The sequence below is a fragment of the Bufo bufo genome, chromosome 1 (assembly GCF_905171765.1).
Source record: "Bufo bufo chromosome 1, aBufBuf1.1, whole genome shotgun sequence".
In the NCBI taxonomy this organism is placed as follows: domain Eukaryota; kingdom Metazoa; phylum Chordata; class Amphibia; order Anura; family Bufonidae; genus Bufo; species Bufo bufo.
The window spans coordinates 437,913,454-437,930,890 of record NC_053389.1 but is presented as its reverse complement, the minus strand read 5'-3'; the positions used below and the strand labels follow the sequence as shown (position 1 = coordinate 437,930,890).

Below are 17,437 nucleotides of genomic sequence, written 5' to 3'. Positions count from 1 at the left end.
ATTATCATGTTGAGAAGAAACACTGAACACTTCTAAGTACAGAAATTGGCACTCATTGGGTTACGGATAGCAGCAGCATTGATTTTCCTGCCTTATTAGTCTAACTATTACTTGACAAGCCTGTAATTCCATCTCCCTAGCAAAATAATTCAGTTATCAGTGCTGTCTTCCGCCCTTGGAAATAAGGCCAAGGGCCTCCACATTTTTTTTCTCCCACATGTTATCCTGTTGGGGTCATTTATCATAAAAAAATATGGCTGGCCCTACACATGGGATAGCGGTTGGCCAAATGCTTGTTCGGCCACAGCTATCTTCTTGATCCTTACACTATCTGCAGTTGGGGGAAAGAGTCAGGAGGACTCCATACACAGTAGATGGTTAAGCCAACATTTATCTGTAATGCTTAAAGGGAACCTGTCATGTGGATATTTGATTATAATCTAATTATATACAATCATTAACTACTAAAAAGTACCTTAGATGTATTCACTTACCTCATAATATACACACAAAGATGCCACATGCCGTATGCTAATGAGCTGATTTGAGTCCAGCGTGATGTCATTGAGTCCAGCGTATATTTAATTCAGAGCTATAGTCACTCCTCTGCCCACCTGCTGCTGATTCATATGGGAAAAAAAACTGTCAATCAGCAGCAGGTAGGCGGGGAGAGTCAGGAGCTCATGAATATTCAGGACTCATCATTATCAGCTGGAGCTTTTCAATACAAGATGTTGGCAGATTGACTGGGTCAATTAAAGAAAGTGACCAAGCATTTTGCTAAGAGAATCAGTCACTTATTTATGTTGCCCTTAGTTAGGACACCATAAAACTGGTGACAGGTTCCCTTTAAAGAGGTTTTCTGAGCATTTTATACTGATGATCTATGCTCAGGATAGGTCAACAGTATCTGATTGGTGGGGTTTTGACTCCTGCTACCCCACCGATCAGCTGTTTGTGAGTGCCTTGGCCTTTTAGCAGCTCTACAAGCACAGCTCAATTAGATAGCAGATGTTGCATGGTATCACAACTTAGCCCCATTCACTTAAATGGGACAGAGCTGTGCCTAAGCCATGTGACTGATGAACGTGACGTCACTGGCCTGGGGTAAACTCCAAGTAGACCATGGGGTTCACTGGAGCGCCGCAGCTTCTTCAAGCAGCTGATTGACGGGAGTGATGGCCATCAAACCTTGACTGATCAGATACTGATGACATCTATTCTTATGACTGTATGTTATACCATTCCTTTATTATTCCTGCTAGAAGTTATGAATGAATTGCTAACAATTTGCAATGAAAGTCCAAATGGGTGTTATTAGTTGGGGGGGGGGGGTCCCTGCACAGTTTGACACTGGATGCACTGATTGGATAATGTCACACCCCCAACTGGTAACCCCCATCTGGAACTTCATTGCAAAATGCTAGTAATTAATTCAAAATTTAAAAAAGGAATGGTACAACATACAATTATAAGAATAGATGTTCCAGAATTGAGATTACGCGGTGAATGCAAGTAGTCACTAAAACAGACATGTCAGGAGTGGTGACAGGTCTTCTGTAAGCCTGCAACCACATAGTCTAATCTGAAGTCCATGTGAGGCCAATATGGCAAAAATGCGATCCCACTGGGTCCATATTTTCATCTGCAACTTTCTTTCTATGACAAACGTTTCTTTGGGACCCTCTGCTATAGAATCCAGCTAAATAAATACCAAAATAGAACACAAACATCAAAACCAACCATGTAAAGGGTATAATTAGTAACTAAGAAACAAAAACAAGATGTCATTACAAAAATGTAATGCCCCTCCAGAAATCACTTTGTTCATCTAAGCTTCCCTGTAGAGTTTTATAGATCTCAATTCAAGCATTCAAACAATAAGGGTCCATTCACACGTCTGTAGAATGGGTCCGCATCCATTCCGCAATTCTGCGGAATGAGTGCGGACCCATTCATTCTCAATTGGGACGGAAAGGATGCGCATCCGCATTTACGGTCCGCGGCTCCATACTTCCAGTCCGCGGCTCCCGAAAAAAATAGAACATGCCCTAGTCTTGTCCGCAATAGCGGACAAGAATAGGCATTTCTATATGGGCGCCGGCCGGGTGTATTGCGGATCCGCAATACACTACGGACGTGTGAATGGACCCTTAGTTGTTTAGTTAAAGGGGCTGTCTCATCAGCAAATAGCATTTATTATGTAGATTGTTAATACAAGCCACTTAATAATGTATTATTATCCATATTGCCTCCTTTGCTGGCTGGATTCATTTTTCCTTCTCATTACACATTGCTCGTATCCATGGTTACAACCACCCTGCAATCCATCAGTGGTGGCTGTGCTTGCACACTATAGGAAAAAGTGCCAGCCTCTCTGGTGGCCGAGACCGTTGGAGCTCACATAAGCTGGTGCTTTTTCCTATAATGTGCAAGCACGACGACCACTATTGGATTGCAGGGTGGTCGTAAACATGGAAATGAGCAGTGTATAATGTGATGTAAAAATGAATCCAGCCAGCAAAGGAAGCAATATGGACAATCACAATACATTAGTAAGTGCCTTGTAGTAACTTTTGGCTACATGATAAATGCTACTTGCTGAAGCGAGACAACCCCTTTAAAAAAATAATAATAATAATTGTATTGTTAATAATCATTCAGTGATCAGAGCACTAATAGAGACACATGTGATTTAAGATGCTAGATAGGACTTAAGGTCATCTTTACTCGAGTACAGGTGAGTCACAGAGTATAGTAGTTATTGGCCTGTGTTTAAAATGATATGTAATTAGGATTTTAATACATAATGACATTGCTATTAGCATACCGGGAACCATGAAGCCATTTGATAATTTAAAATAAACCATGCTTCATTTATTGGCATAAATTACCTTAAGAGCAGTTCCGCTCTGAATTTTACTGCATTCCATGCAACTTTAAAGTACAAGCACTGGCAGAATCTAAACACACAGACCCCGATTTATCAAGACCAGCGTCTGCTGTACCGGTCCTGGTAGGGTCTGCGCTGCAGGAGGAGGCATGTTTATGACGATGCACATTCCTTGTCAAAAAGGACATGCATCCTTGGGTAGTCCGTGCTCCAGAATGAAATCATCGGCAACTCAGAGCAGTCATAGATTTCAGTCATTATTTATGGCAGTTTCTGACATAAGTAATGATAAATGTCCCAGGTCCAATGGTCCTACTTACACCCTGCCCTCACCATAATATCTTTTTTAAACTGGCTAGTGCGGCATAAAATGACAGTTGCAACTATAAAAAAAAGTTGCAATGACATTGAAAATGTTAAAAAACTGGGGTTTTGCAAGTTTTATAATAAGCCAAAAAACAGATGTAGAGGGAATCAATTTTCCCCATAGTTTCTTAGCTACAGAAGGGGTCAACCTCTGGTTATAGACCAGGGAGTCAAAAGGTGATCTACAGAGAAATGGGTTGTCTAGCATGTGGACTTACCCAAGGTGGTAACTGCTGGTGCCAGCTAAATCGTTTTTTTTACAGTTCTGCTGTTTGTGACCATATATTAGGGGAAATAATCTTTACCCAATAACAGTAACTATAAAAGATGGAAATGTTAACTATGTTGAAAGGTGTGGCTCTAATATAGTGGCCTACAACATGTGGCTCTAGTTGTGAAAGGTTGTGTAGGCTGCAGGTTGTAGTTTCAGAGCAGATGGAGAGCAACAAGTTGGAGACCATTGCTCTAGTAGGTAAACTAAAGAGGACATCAACTGTATTTTAAGATAATATTAAAGGGTCTGTCTCACTTCAACAAGTGGCATTTATTATGTAGAGAAAGTTAGTACAAGGCACTTACTAATGTATTGTTATTATCCATAATGCTTCCTTTGCTGGCTGGATTCATTTTTCCATCACATTATACACTGCTCGTATGCAGAGGTTACGACCACCCTGCAATCCAGCAGTGGTGGCCGTGCTTGTACACTATAGGGAAAAGCACCAGCTTATGCACACTCCTGGGGTCCTGGCCACTAGAGAGGCCATCACTTTTTCCTTTACTGTACTATAATAATTTAAAGGTCCATTTACACATCCGCAACTGTTTTGCGGATCCGCAAAACACGGACACTGGCCATGTGCGGCATGCCGGCACTATAAGGCCTCTTTCACACGACCGTATGTATTTTGCGGTCCGCAAAAAAATGGATCCGCAAAAACTCCGGATGACGTCTGTGTGCATTCCGTATTTTGTGGAACGGAACAGCTGGCCCCTGATAGAACAGTACTAAACTTGTCTGTAATGTTCTATTTTTTAGCGGAAAGGAAATACAAAAACAGAATGCACAGTACCTTCCGTTTTTTTTGCGGACCCATTGAAATGAATGGGTCCGCATATGGTCTGCAAAAAGAAAACGGAACAGACAAGAAAAGAAAATACGTTCGTTTGCAAAAGGCATAATAGAAATGCCTTTTCTTGTCCATTGCTGTGGACAAGAATAGCACATGTTCTATTTTTTTGCGGGGCCGCAGAACGGAAGTGTGGATGCGGACAGCACACTGTGTGCTGTCTGCATCTTTTGCGCCCCCTTGAAAATAAATGAGTCTGCAACCATTCCGCAAAATTGTGCTTCCGTGGTGTTTCTGTCCGTGCCTCCATGCCGCCAAAAAATAGAACATGTTCTATTTTTTTTCGGTGCGGACGGATCACGGAGGTCTCGATCCGTCCCGACCCCCACATGGAATTTGCCCGTGCATTGGGGACCGCAAATTGTGGTCCCCAATGCATGGAACGGATGCACAGCGGCCGTGTGCATGAGGCCTCATATTGAGGGGCTGGCAGCAGTAATTTCTTGCTATCTTGTGTAAATAGGCATCATGAATATGAGTGAATGTACTGGACAATTTTCTACTGCAGCTCTGGTTTTAATATATAATTAGCCATTTTTCCATGCCATTTGTGGCAGAATTTTTCAGATGAAATTTTGTCACAATATTATTGTGCACAAATTTGCCACATTTTGCTATTTGTACACTGCTCTTGCCATTTTTGAAAAAAATAGGTGGTAAAGTGGGCATGATTAGCTACATTAATTAGGTGCATGCCATTTACCAACAATGACCAAGTCACAAAAAATTGCAATCTTACTCAACTAGGGGGTTGGTGTCTAAAATTGGAGACAACAGTGTTATGTTTAACAATGGGCCAAATTTATCAAACACTGTGACTTTTGATACATTTGGAGCAAACTATGCCAATGAAGATTCAAGGAAAACTGACTGATAAATTCCCTCCATAGTGTTTATTGTACTGAGTATTACTTTTATTTTGACCAGTATTGCAATATACATGGGGACCACATTGTCATAGTAAATTGCTAAGCTATAATATTTTGTGTAATATTTTATGTATATTTTAGGCCTCACACACATGAGAATATATGATTTTTGGTCCACAAAAAAAGAAATTCTCAACAAATGGGTACCTACTGTGTGCACTCCATTATTTTCCTCACTCTCATCAATTTAAAGGGCTATTCTCATCTGCAAATACAAAAAAAAGGACAATACCCTTTAACTTCAGGGAGCGTCTGCATAGTTGAAGATATTGTGATTACTGGTCACTTCTAACATCTCTTAAACAACACTTTATGGTCTTATGCTGTGACAATAAAAACCACTTTGAAAAGACAAAACATACATATGATATGCTTCATGGTGTCCTCTGAAATGAGGGGAAACACTGTGGTCATCTAAAGACATTTCAACAGAAACTATAAATAAAAGGCTAATCGCTAATATATATATATATATATATATATACAGTTCTCCAAAAAAGAGGCAGCACTCCAGTATATTGAAGGTGAAAGACCCGCTTTATTTTCCCGGGTCTTTTACCTTCAATATACTGGAGTGCTGCCTCTTTTTTGGAGAACTATAACTACTGATGACTGCTTTGTCCGTGGTCTGAGGAAATTGCACCTGGATTCACAATATAGTGCTGCTGTTTTTCTTTGTTGGATATATATATATATATATATATATATATATATATATATACACAGATAGAAATCAGAATTCAAGCAGCACAAAAGTATCAGAAAGATGGTGTGTAAGCAGCTGTGACTATAACCTTAATCCAGAGCAGTACAATTAAGAAATTCTGCAGCACTCATGTAGAAGTTCAAATGTGTTCTCCTTTATTCGCCCAGAAAATGCAACATTTCAGTCCTTTTCCTGGGACTATTTTCAAGCCTAAAAATAGTCCCAGAAAGAGGAATGAAACATTGTGCTTTTTGGCGAATAAAGGAAAACACATTTGAACTACTACGGGAGGGCTGCAGAATTTCTTCAATATATATTTAGATATCTGAAATTCTGCAGCACTTCCGTAGTAGTAGTCTACAGGTGAAACTCGAAAAATTAGAATATCGTGCAAAGTTCATTTATTTCAGTAATCCAACTTAAAAGATGAAACTAACATATGAGATAGACTCATTACATGCAAAGTGAGATATCTCAAGCCTTTATTTGGTATAATTTGGATGATTATGGCTTACAGCTTATGAAACCCCAAAGTCACAATCTCAGGTCCCCTTTGCTCAGGGGGTATGGATTAATTAGCTGACTAGAGTGTGACACTTTGAGCCTAAAATACTGAACCTTTTCACTAAATTCTAATTTTAAGTTGCATTAATGCAATTCCTTTTAATTTGCATTACTGAAATAAATGGACTTTTGCACGATATTCAAATTTTTCGAGTTTCACCTGTATATATGTGTTTCTGGATATTCTACAAACTAGAGAAGCAGGGATTTTTCTGGAGTCCCTGTCACTACAGCCATCCTCTGAACCGAAGACTCAGTTCAGCTACCTAACAAACTGGATGATATTCCATAATCTGTCAGTAGTTGATGCAGTATATGACTTGAGGTCCAGTGTCATATATTGTACGTATCTAGCACAGTGATGCCCAACCTACGACCCGCGGGCCAAATGCGGCCCGCGAAGCCGTGTCATGCGGCCTGCGCAGTGACCGGACTTTATCAGCACAGGGCGCGCTGCGAACAGCACAGGCAGCAAAGCGATGCCAGCCCCGCCTCCTAGCTAATTTATTCACTGCACTTGCCTCTGTGAAATTGAAGAGAAGCGCCGTAATCTCGCACAGGCGCACTGGCAGAGGCATCGAAGTGCGCATGCACCGTCTTCCTGGTCTCTGCCAGTGCGCCTGTGCGACATTACAGCGCTTCTCTTCAATTTCACAGAGGCAAGTGCAGTGAATAAATTAGCTAGGAAGCGGCTCTGGGTGGGGGGGATATCTGTGGAGGACACTGAAGGGGGGGGGGGATCTGTGGAGGACACTGAAGGGGGGGGATCTGTGGAGGACACTGAAGGGGGGGATCTGTGGAGGACACTGAAGGGGGGGGATCTGTAGAGGACACTGAAGGGGGGGATCTGTGGAGGACACTGAAGGGGGGGATCTGTGGAGGACACTGAAGGGGGAGATCTGTGGAGGACACTGAAGGGGGAGATCTGTGGAGGACACTGAAGGGGGGGGATCTGTGGAGGACACTGAAGGGGGGAGATCTATGGAGGACACTGAAGGGGGGGATCTGTGGAGGACACTGAAGGGGGGGGATCTGTGGAGGACACTGAAGGGGGGGATCTGTGGAGGACACTGAAGGGGGGGATCTGTGGAGGACACTAAAGGGCGGGATCTGTGGAGGACACTAAAGGGGGGGGATCTGTGGAGGACACTAAAGGGGGGGATCTGTGGAGGACACTGAAGGGGGGGAATCTGTGGAGGACACTGAAGGGGGGATCTGTGGACGACACTGAAGTGGGGGATCTGTGGACGACACTTAGGGGGATGTTGGGGTGGGAGGTCCTGGAGGGGTGTTTGGGTGGGAGCTCTGGAAGGGGTGGGAGGTCCGATAGGTATGTGGGGGTGGGAGATCCGGGAGAGGGGGGGGGGCATATTTTTTTTTGCTATGGGGCCCAGTAATTTCTAGCTACGCCCCTGATTGTTAACTTTGGGCGGGCACTGGAGCGATAGAGCGCCCTGCTGTAGGAGAAGCCGTCGGGAGATGAAAGGAGGAGGGGCCTGCTCCTGGTGGTGTTGGGCACAAGGCGCAAGCATGGCGGTGGAGGATCTGACTGAAGCCTAAAGACCAGACATCAAGGTAGACCTGCAGAAGAATGTGACAGCGCAGTATGTGATGTATACATGTGTGTAATGTATGTAGTGCAGTGTGTGATCATCACATACTGCACTACATACATTACACACATGTATACATCACATGCCCCCTCACAGTAATAATGCCAAGATATGTGCCCTCTTCACAAACTTAATGCTCACACATGCCCCCTCACAGTAGTTATGCCCAGATATGTGCCCCCTCACAGTAGTTATGCCCAGATATGTGCCCCCTCACAGTAATAATGCCAAGATATGTGCCCTCTTCACAGATGTAATGCTCACACATGCCCCCTCACAGTAGTTATGCCCAGATATGTGCCCTCTTCATAGTAGTTATGCCCTGATATGTGCCCTCCTCACAGAAGTTATGCCCTGATATGTGCCCTCCTTACAGTAGTTATGCCCTGATATGTGCCCTCCTCACAGTAGTTATGCCCTGATATGTACCCTCCTCACAGCTCACAGTAGTTATACCCTTATATGTGCCCTCCTCACAGTAGTTATACCCTGATATGTGCCCTCCTCACAGTAGTTATGCCCAGATATGTGCCCCCTCACAGTAGTTATGCCAGATATGTGCCCTCTTCACAGTAGTAATGCTCACAAGTGCCCCCTCACAGCGTTTGCATTTCTTTCTGGCAAAGCTACCTGGTTCCGGCCCGCGAAATTTATACCAAGTCTAGTGCGGCCCTCAGACGAAAAATGGTTGGGCACCACTGATCTAGCACAATATAGGGCTGTGTACACATGTATCAGTTGAGTCAGGCTTTTTTTTTGCAGAGCTGGACACAACCATGTGTAGTGCGCTTTAGTTTTTCTGTCTGGCACTATTTGAATCTGGCATAATAAGTGATGCCCTAGATGTATGTGAATGAACCAATAGAAAACTATAGGTTCTGTTCTAGCTTCAATTTCCCTCCGGCAGTTTTTGCACCAATTTGAAGGGAAACTGAGCCAGATTGCCGGATATACGTGAAAGGGGCCTAATGTATTCACATGAGCTAGAAAGTGGTTGGTGACCTCTTGTTTTTTTTCCGTAACGATCTAATAAGCAGATAGGTTATAAAAATGACATTATGTAATAAAATATTTGTGATGACAAGCTGCATTGCATACATATTCTTCTTCTCTTTAAATGGAATCTATCGTGGATCTTGGAATATTATCTGCAGTGACATGTGAGTAGTACTGCACACATGGAGTCCAGATCGCTATTTTTTATTTTGCCCCCCCAGTTCGCATTTAAAGCCACTTTCAAATACATTCTTGGGACTGCTGGGTATGCCCACAGGAGTCCTCTCCATTGTGTGAGAATGGCACAACAGTCTGAACTGTGTATTTCAGCGCAGCTTTGAGAGCTGACAGCAGGGTAATGGGGGGGGGGGGGGGCGGTAGGAAAATAAGATAGTGATCTGGACTCCCTATCTGAATTACCAGTCCGGGATAAAAAAAAAAACAGTTAAATCACTATTAATAGCGGCTTGAAGGTCCCCCGGATGTTTTTAGGTATTTTTACACTTCAGCAGGGCTCCTACAGTCCCCCACTGATTGTTTACCTCTCTGTTCATGTGTGCGGTAACTTCCTGCCGCACGGCTTTCTGGGTCCCAGCGCAGCATCGCGTTGTTTCAAGTGTGTGTCTGCTCCTCCATGCAGCCGCCCCCCTAATTCATATGCCGCCTCCTTCTGCAACTATTCCTCCCCCTTAGTCACGCCCCTAAACGCCTCCTTCGTTGCTAAGAATGCGCATCTGCCCAGTGACGTCACCGGACCAGAGGGGCGTGGATTAGCGCGGTGTGTTGCCGCCTAGTTACTGCCCCCCCATGTGCTCTGAATAATTACTGAGGCTGACGGTGACGTCACCGGGCTCCTTGCGAAGCGGAAGAAGAGGCTTCGCTATGCAGAAAGGGACCCGGTACGTCACCGACGGTGATAGAAACTGCACTTCCGGCTGAAAATTTGTGAAGTGAAAAAAGGGCCATTAGAAATGTCTGGTAAGGGAAGGACAGGCATGAATGTAATATTTAGGGGACCATTGTACACATACACCAATGTCCTCCATCTTGGACAACCCCTTTAAGTATGGCTTTACTTGTCAATATACATAAGAGTGGGGCAATAAATAATGTTATAGAATGCCTTTAGCTTTCGGATGTATTAAGATAACGCAGCTTGGTCTAGACTAGACTTGCACTTCTGTCGACCTCTAGATCCTAGTCCTAGGATTTGTCCTATCTCATTAGATCCCAGATGATCATCAGATCAAATCAATATACTGCTGAGTGGACACCAGTGCCACACATACAACCTTCGTATTAACCCTTGTACGTCATCATTCATCTGTTTTGGCCCCAAATGGTTATTTGCAGGCATCGGGATCCCCGCATCCTCCAGAAACAGAACATACTGAAAACAATAAAACACATTGACTAAATGAAATAAAATATTTTCGATATTTTATTTTTTCTGAGGATATGTTGTACACCAAATATCCCATTGGCAGTAAAGCGCATTCAATGTGTTTTAAGCCAAACAGTCACTTTGTTTAAACAAACACAAATATAAAGTAAAAATAAAAACCACAAAATAATGAACTGCATGTTTATAACATACAAAATCCATGCCTACTCAGTAGGTAACTACAACATTCCATCTGTTGAATATATATTTATAAATTTACATTTCAATTACAAAAATAGACTTTTGAGATTTTTGCTTACATTCTACATAAATGAAGCTGTGCTTCAGTTTCCTCTCTGTACCTTTTCAGGTGTTTTATACATTCTTTTAAGAATTTCCCTTTCACCTTAAGGCTAGATGCAATGCATCAATACACGCAGATGCACGTGTCAAGACATCAGCAAAGGCTTCACAAAAAGGCACCAAGTTACTGGAAACCAGATAAAACTTTTTTTTTTTTTTCTGACGTCATGAGAGAGTACCATCTGATGATATTTACAAAAGCAAAAAGAAAAAAATGACGGAAAAAGGCTAAACGGAACATTACTTTTACACATGCTCGAATACATAAGTGCTGATCCTCAAAGAAGTTGAAGCCATGGTAGCATTATCACTAGATACCATTTACAGACGGCGTCCCTATTCATTTCAAATAATACCACATGAATATGCAAAGGGGTAAAAAGAAAAAAAAAGAAAAATCACATCAAGAGTACCAAATAAAAAAAAACTAACAAAAAAGCATAAAAAACGTAAACAAAAACTCTGCACGTATACAATATACATTATGTATAGAGTAAAAATCCCTTTATGCAAATAAAAGTTGATCTTTAAAAGGATCATGTTGAAATTATTTCAATTATTCATGCAAATCAAGTCTTTGAAAACAATGGGAAATTAAAATGGCAGTTTCTTAGGCATTTGAAGCTTATCGGTTTATAATGGCCTTTCTTTTTGCTTAGGCAAGTCTGTTATCAATAACTTCCCATTCCGAGACCAAGCTTTGGAAGTCTTCAGTTTGTGCCTATTCATTTTTTATTTTTTTTTTTTGCACATGTCCTATCATTCTCAACAGATTTCAATTGTCCTGGGAGAATATGTTACTGACATGTCAGAAAGTGCTGAGGACAGAGGAGAACTGAAGGAGTTGGTGACAATTGAAGATGGGAAGCTAGTAATGCCTTGAACCTGGAAGGTTGCGGTAACAGATGGGTAGGTAACTGCTGTGGAAGGAGATGGGAAAGAACTGTGGACTGGTGACGGGTAGGAAGAAGACACTGGGGAGGAGTAAGAGGTTGGCACTGGAGATGGGTAAGAAGTTGAAGCTGATGGGGAGTAGGAAGAAATAGGAGAAGCAACAGAGACTGGTGTTGCTTTATCACTCTTTTTGTCCTTTTGCCTCAAGTGAATTTTAGTGTGCCTCTTTCTCTCATCGCTTCTTGCAAATTTCCTACCACAAATGTCACAGGCAAATGGCTTCTCCCCTGTATGTGTACGGATATGAGTTGTTAAATGGTCACTTCTGCTGAAATTCCTCATGCAGATACGACACTGGAAGGGCTTTTGCCCAGTGTGAATTCGGATGTGCCTTGTCAGTTCATCAGACCTGGAGAACCTTCGGTCACAAGACTCAACGGGACAAGCGTAAGGCCTCTCATGAGGAGGGGTCTTACTGGGACGATTGGGGTATTTCCTCATCCTGCTTGGCTTGATGAGCTGAGACTGATAAGTACTGTTACTGATACTCTTGAGTTCTTGGGAAACAGTCTGTGTAGCGAAGGCCTTGATGGTAGAAAGGGGCGTCAGAGAAGGCTGGTGGGGTCTGCTTTCCATTCCTTGGAAAGGTTTCTGCTCTGGAGATACCAGGCTGACATCTCCCTGTTGCTGTGGAAACAGGTAGTCTGGGATCATTGGCACCTGGAAACTGGTCTTTGTCACAGGATATGCAGGGGGTGGATACTGGATTGAAGAAGTAGAAGCATTCTGAAAAGACTGAGATGACTGGTCAGGGAAGATGTCTGTGCTCGAGTTAGGAAATGTTGGTGCTGCAGAATAGATTGGGCTGCTGTCACTTGAATGAACTGAGCAGCTAAGAGGAGGACTCTGGGAAGAAGAAGATGATGCTGAGGAGGAGGGTGATGATGAAGGTGTTGAAGCGCTGGGTATGTTTGCCATCCCCACCAGTCCACTGACAAGGCTGAAGAGAGGCTCTGGCCATAAGGTGTTACTACTGTTAGGTGCAGGCTCCAGGGAGAAGCGACCAGTGTAGGTCAGAGATGGCAGCCTGGTGGTCTGGTTGGCATAGCTAGTCTCGATGATCGACTTCTCAGCATTTAGAGACATTTCAGAGAAGGCATCTGCAATAAAGAAATGCTTTGATTAGATATGACGAAGCCAGGGATCTGCCCTGTGCTGATGACACACAAGCCTGACAGCTCTAGGCAGACACAACAGAGGAGCATCCTCACTGCCATACTCCTGGAAGGCCCTGTGCACAAAGCCCCTGCATGATCCGACACAGGTGGGGACAGCATCCCCTGCTCCAGCATTGAGTATTCAGTGCACCACATTACATGCAGAAAAACATCCAGCCATGCATTACTGTGCAGATGTGCTGATCTGACAGGTGGCCATGCCAAGCTGCTGCTTACCTGCTGCTAGGTGGTCGAAATTCTCGTTCCCCTCCCCGGGGGAGTTGAATCCGCTGCCCTCGGGGACAGTAGCGCCCAGGAACTGGGATCCCCCTGAGTTGAGCAGCATCATCTCTTCCAGTTTAGGGTAGTTATCCATGGTGGGAGAATGAGGGAAGGAACCGAATGGGTCAGAGATCTGCAGAGGTGAGATGAGCATCTCTGCTTTGGCAGCTGCCATCAGGTCCTCGGGGTTCCCTAGAGAAGCTGCCTGTGCATGCACACTGGGGCTGTGGACTGGGTTCACTGTGTGTTATGGGAATGGTGCTGATAAGAATGAGTATTGTTGCTGGCGGCTGCTTCTGGGGTTGTCGCCGGTTCTGCAGTCGCTGCCCCCGCACGGCTCCCCCAGTCCTGCCTGCTGGAATCTCTCGCGGCTCCCCGGAATCCGCTCCTATATAAAGGGTTCGTAGCCGTCTGGGCCGGCCCACTCCGTGACGTACATGGCCATATATGGAGTGCAGGAAGCCCTTATTTGGAGGGAAGCTGGAGGACCCGTGACGTCGACTAGGAAGGGGGAAGACTGAGAATGGAACTCCGTGTATTCCTATGGCATAGCTGGCAGCTAGAGGCAATCCCGGCCGGGGAGATCCCTGCACAGGGCACCCGTTATGGTACAGGGGGCCAGGCATGGGGGCTCCCGGTTACCGGCAGCGGGTACACGGGCGGCACCGCCTCCCCCGCCACCTTCCGGAAATCCCGGCCGGCGAGTCCATGTAAGGCGATGACCATGTAAGGCACGGTTCCGGCGGGGTTCCTTCCTGCTCCTTTTAAGGGCTTTCCGGCTAAGCGTCCTCTCCCTTTCTGTTTCACATGGAAAAAAAAAAAAGTGCTGATGAGGTGCTGGAGCCTGGAAACAACGGCGGGCTGCAGTGCCAGCGCCGAGACTCCAGGGGCGCCCCAGGCTGGCTGCCAGCAGCCCTCATGCCAGTCGGCGCGCGGCGCTGTGGGCAGCTGGACTGGCGGCTCCTCCGATCAGCAGTGCACTGCCGCCATATTTATCTGCCGCATACATGACAGCTACTGGCACAGGGTGCCCAGAAAGTGCCCCTCGCTGCAGGCATGCCTTCTCCCTCAGTCACCACCTGTCACAATGCACTTCTAGAAGGATGAAGCAGCATCTCTGAAGCCACTGTTCACCTTCAGACCCTACATTGGGCATGTAGGTCAGACGGAGATCCTAAAAAGTGGGCTTTAGTGCCCGTCAGACCGTTATACCTTTTATTTTATTTTTTGTGGTATCGGAAAAAATACCATATAGTATGCGTTTTTAGGAGGGAGAACAGAAATCTGCAACAGCCAGTGCCACATTTTTATTTATTTTTTTATAAAGTAGAAAAAGAAGAATACAGCGGCTCACCCTCTCTCTATACGGAACAGGTGCTCACCCCCAGGTCCCACCCTCAGGACCAGTAGAAAAGTAAAATATAGCAAGTATGGGGGGGCACTCACAAAAGGGACCACCACGGCAGTGACAGTGATTATACACTTTAATTTGTTAAAATTTTAAGAACATACCCCTAAAATCATACAAACATACAAATACATATACCACATATGCCCCACACTCAGTCTCTGCGTCAATGCGTAGGTATTCAAGTATAGAACCGCGTGCAAAGGTATATTGTAGTAATGACACCAGTTCTGTGGATAAATGCGCCAGCACCAGTGTACTGCTTAGGTGCAGTGATTGAATACACCGCTTCAATGTCCAGTGCACTTAGTATAGTGAAGCACAAGTCCAAAACACAATGCGGTATGGCCCCACAATCGTGGGTATGACTCACTTGCCTCTACAGTGCTCAAAATCGAGCCCGGTCTTACCCGTCTTCACTGCCTCCTCCGCAGCGGCGATCCAGGCGGCCGCACACCACACAGCGTCTCACGTGGTGTGCTCGGCCTGAACGTGGCGTCCCACGTGACCTGGTTGCCTTGGGGACCGGATACACGCTCGTATGACGTCACTATTGAGCGACTGTCTTGGAATCCGTACGTGATGCTTTATTAACTTTGCTTTTGATTTTTATGTAGCCGGCTTCTTCTTTCTTTAAATGGATCCACGCTCACTTCCAACCGCCAGACGCGTTTCAGGGTCCTACACCCCTTCCTCAGTGGCCAACTGAGTGAGCGGATCCTCACTCCTTTTAAATGGGATAACCCCGCCCACATTTCTCCATATTCCTTATATCATTGTATTCTATGGAGTGGATTTGCCCCTTGTGGAGTGGGTTCCTATTCCTAGTACATGGATCATACGTTCATATATCAATTCGTCATACATATTTAAAACAATAAATACCCCTGACAACATATCTATTACATATATATAGATAAGAATGAATAAAAATACATAAAATAGATAAAATAGATACTGAAGAAGACTGCAAGGTCATATCTTCTATCCGCATAGAAAACGCAATAAAAACGCAATGGAAACGCATACATGCCCAGGCTGGGGACGGATCTGGTGCTATGGCGGCGCTACATAGATGACATTTTATTCATTTGGCAGGACACATCTGAATCTTTGGATTTATTCCTCCAGAATATTAATGTCAATGACAGGAATTTAGTGTTCAGCCCCAATGTGAGCAAACTGAAAGTTGAGTTTTTGGATTTGGAGATATGGGTAAGGGGAAACCAACTACATTGTAATACCTTCTTCAAACCAGTCGCTAAAAACAGCTTTATTAGATTTGCCAGTTGTCATCTTCCTCGATGGCTGATTAACGTGCCAACCAGTCAGTTCCGTAGACTCAAACGGAACTGTACTGATGTCAATAAATTCGAGGAAGAAGCGACTATTTTGAAACAACAACTATTAGAACGAGACTATCCAGTTCAAGTGATAGATAGGTCACTGGAGAAGGTAAAGAAAATGGAAAGAAAAGAGTTTTTTCTAGCTAGTGGTCCCCAGTCATGTGATGAAACATTGAGGATTATTCTTCCATTTAATTCACAATTTAAATTAGTGGAAAAGAGTATCCGGAAGCACTGGGGACACTTATTGAATGACAAGATAGTAGGGCCCCTCTTAAGTGAAGCACCAAAAATAACATACACAAGGGCAAATAACTTGGCTGGGAAAGTAGCTCCAACTGTGAAGGTGAAAAAAGATAACCATAAAAAGGAAAATTGGTTAGCAGTAAATGGGTTTTTTAAGTGTGGCAGATGTGCTAATTGCAAAATAACTAGTTTCCCCAAAAAAACTACAGTAGTAAAGTCTACAGTTAACACATTTAGTTTGGACATACAAGAATGCCTGACCTGTGATTCCACAGATGTTATATATCTATTACAATGTGGATGCAGGAAACAATATATAGGCAGGACCAAGAGAACGTTAAAAAAGAGGGTAGCGGAACATGTGGCAAACATTAAAAAAGGCCTAGAGACGCACTCCGTATCCAAACATTTTAAAACAATACATAACTGTGACCCTACAGGCCTTAAGTTTGTAGCAATAGAAAGAGTCAAAAAGGCATGGAGAGGGGGTAATCATATTGCACACATGTCACGACAAGAATCCCGAAGGATCTTTGAGTATGATACAATCATTCCTAGAGGCCTCAACGCCGAAATGGAAGTGTTTGGGTTCCTGTAGGGGGATTTTCCGGTAGGGATGGGACATCGCAGTTTGGTCGTTTATCGACACTGTGATCTCCCCTCCTCGCCGGAAGGCTCCCCAATCTCACTCATCGATCCTTCGGGATGAATAATACAGTTCCCCCGAATGAGTATGTTTGCCTTATATGTAAAACGCAATATACACGTATGCGTTTCCATTGCGTTTTTATTGCGTTTTCTATGCGGATAGAAGATATGACCTTGCAGTCTTCTTCAGTATCTATTTTATCTATTTTATGTATTTTTATTCATTCTTATCTATATATATGTAATAGATATGTTGTCAGGGGTATTTATTGTTTTAAATATGTATGACGAATTGATATATGAACGTATGATCCATGTACTAGGAATAGGAACCCACTCCACAAGGGGCAAATCCACTCCATAGAATACAATGATATAAGGAATATGGAGAAATGTGGGCGGGGTTATCCCATTTAAAAGGAGTGAGGATCCGCTCACTCAGTTGGCCACTG

The 17,437-nt window shown here is 44.0% G+C and overlaps 1 protein-coding gene across 1 annotated transcript; it reads right to left on the bottom strand.

The window, feature by feature from the left end:
* Window positions 1-11,003: 11,003 nt before the first annotated feature.
* Window positions 11,004-13,698, bottom strand: EGR1 (early growth response 1). Its single transcript, XM_040407049.1, has 2 exons — window positions 13,293-13,698; window positions 11,004-12,998 (listed from the first exon to the last, which is right to left on the bottom strand). The coding sequence occupies exons 1-2, from the start codon at window positions 13,510-13,512 to the stop codon at window positions 11,710-11,712; spliced, it is 1,509 nt and encodes a 502-aa protein (XP_040262983.1). The 5' UTR covers window positions 13,513-13,698; the 3' UTR covers window positions 11,004-11,709.
* Between the last annotated feature and the right edge of the window lie 3,739 nt (window positions 13,699-17,437).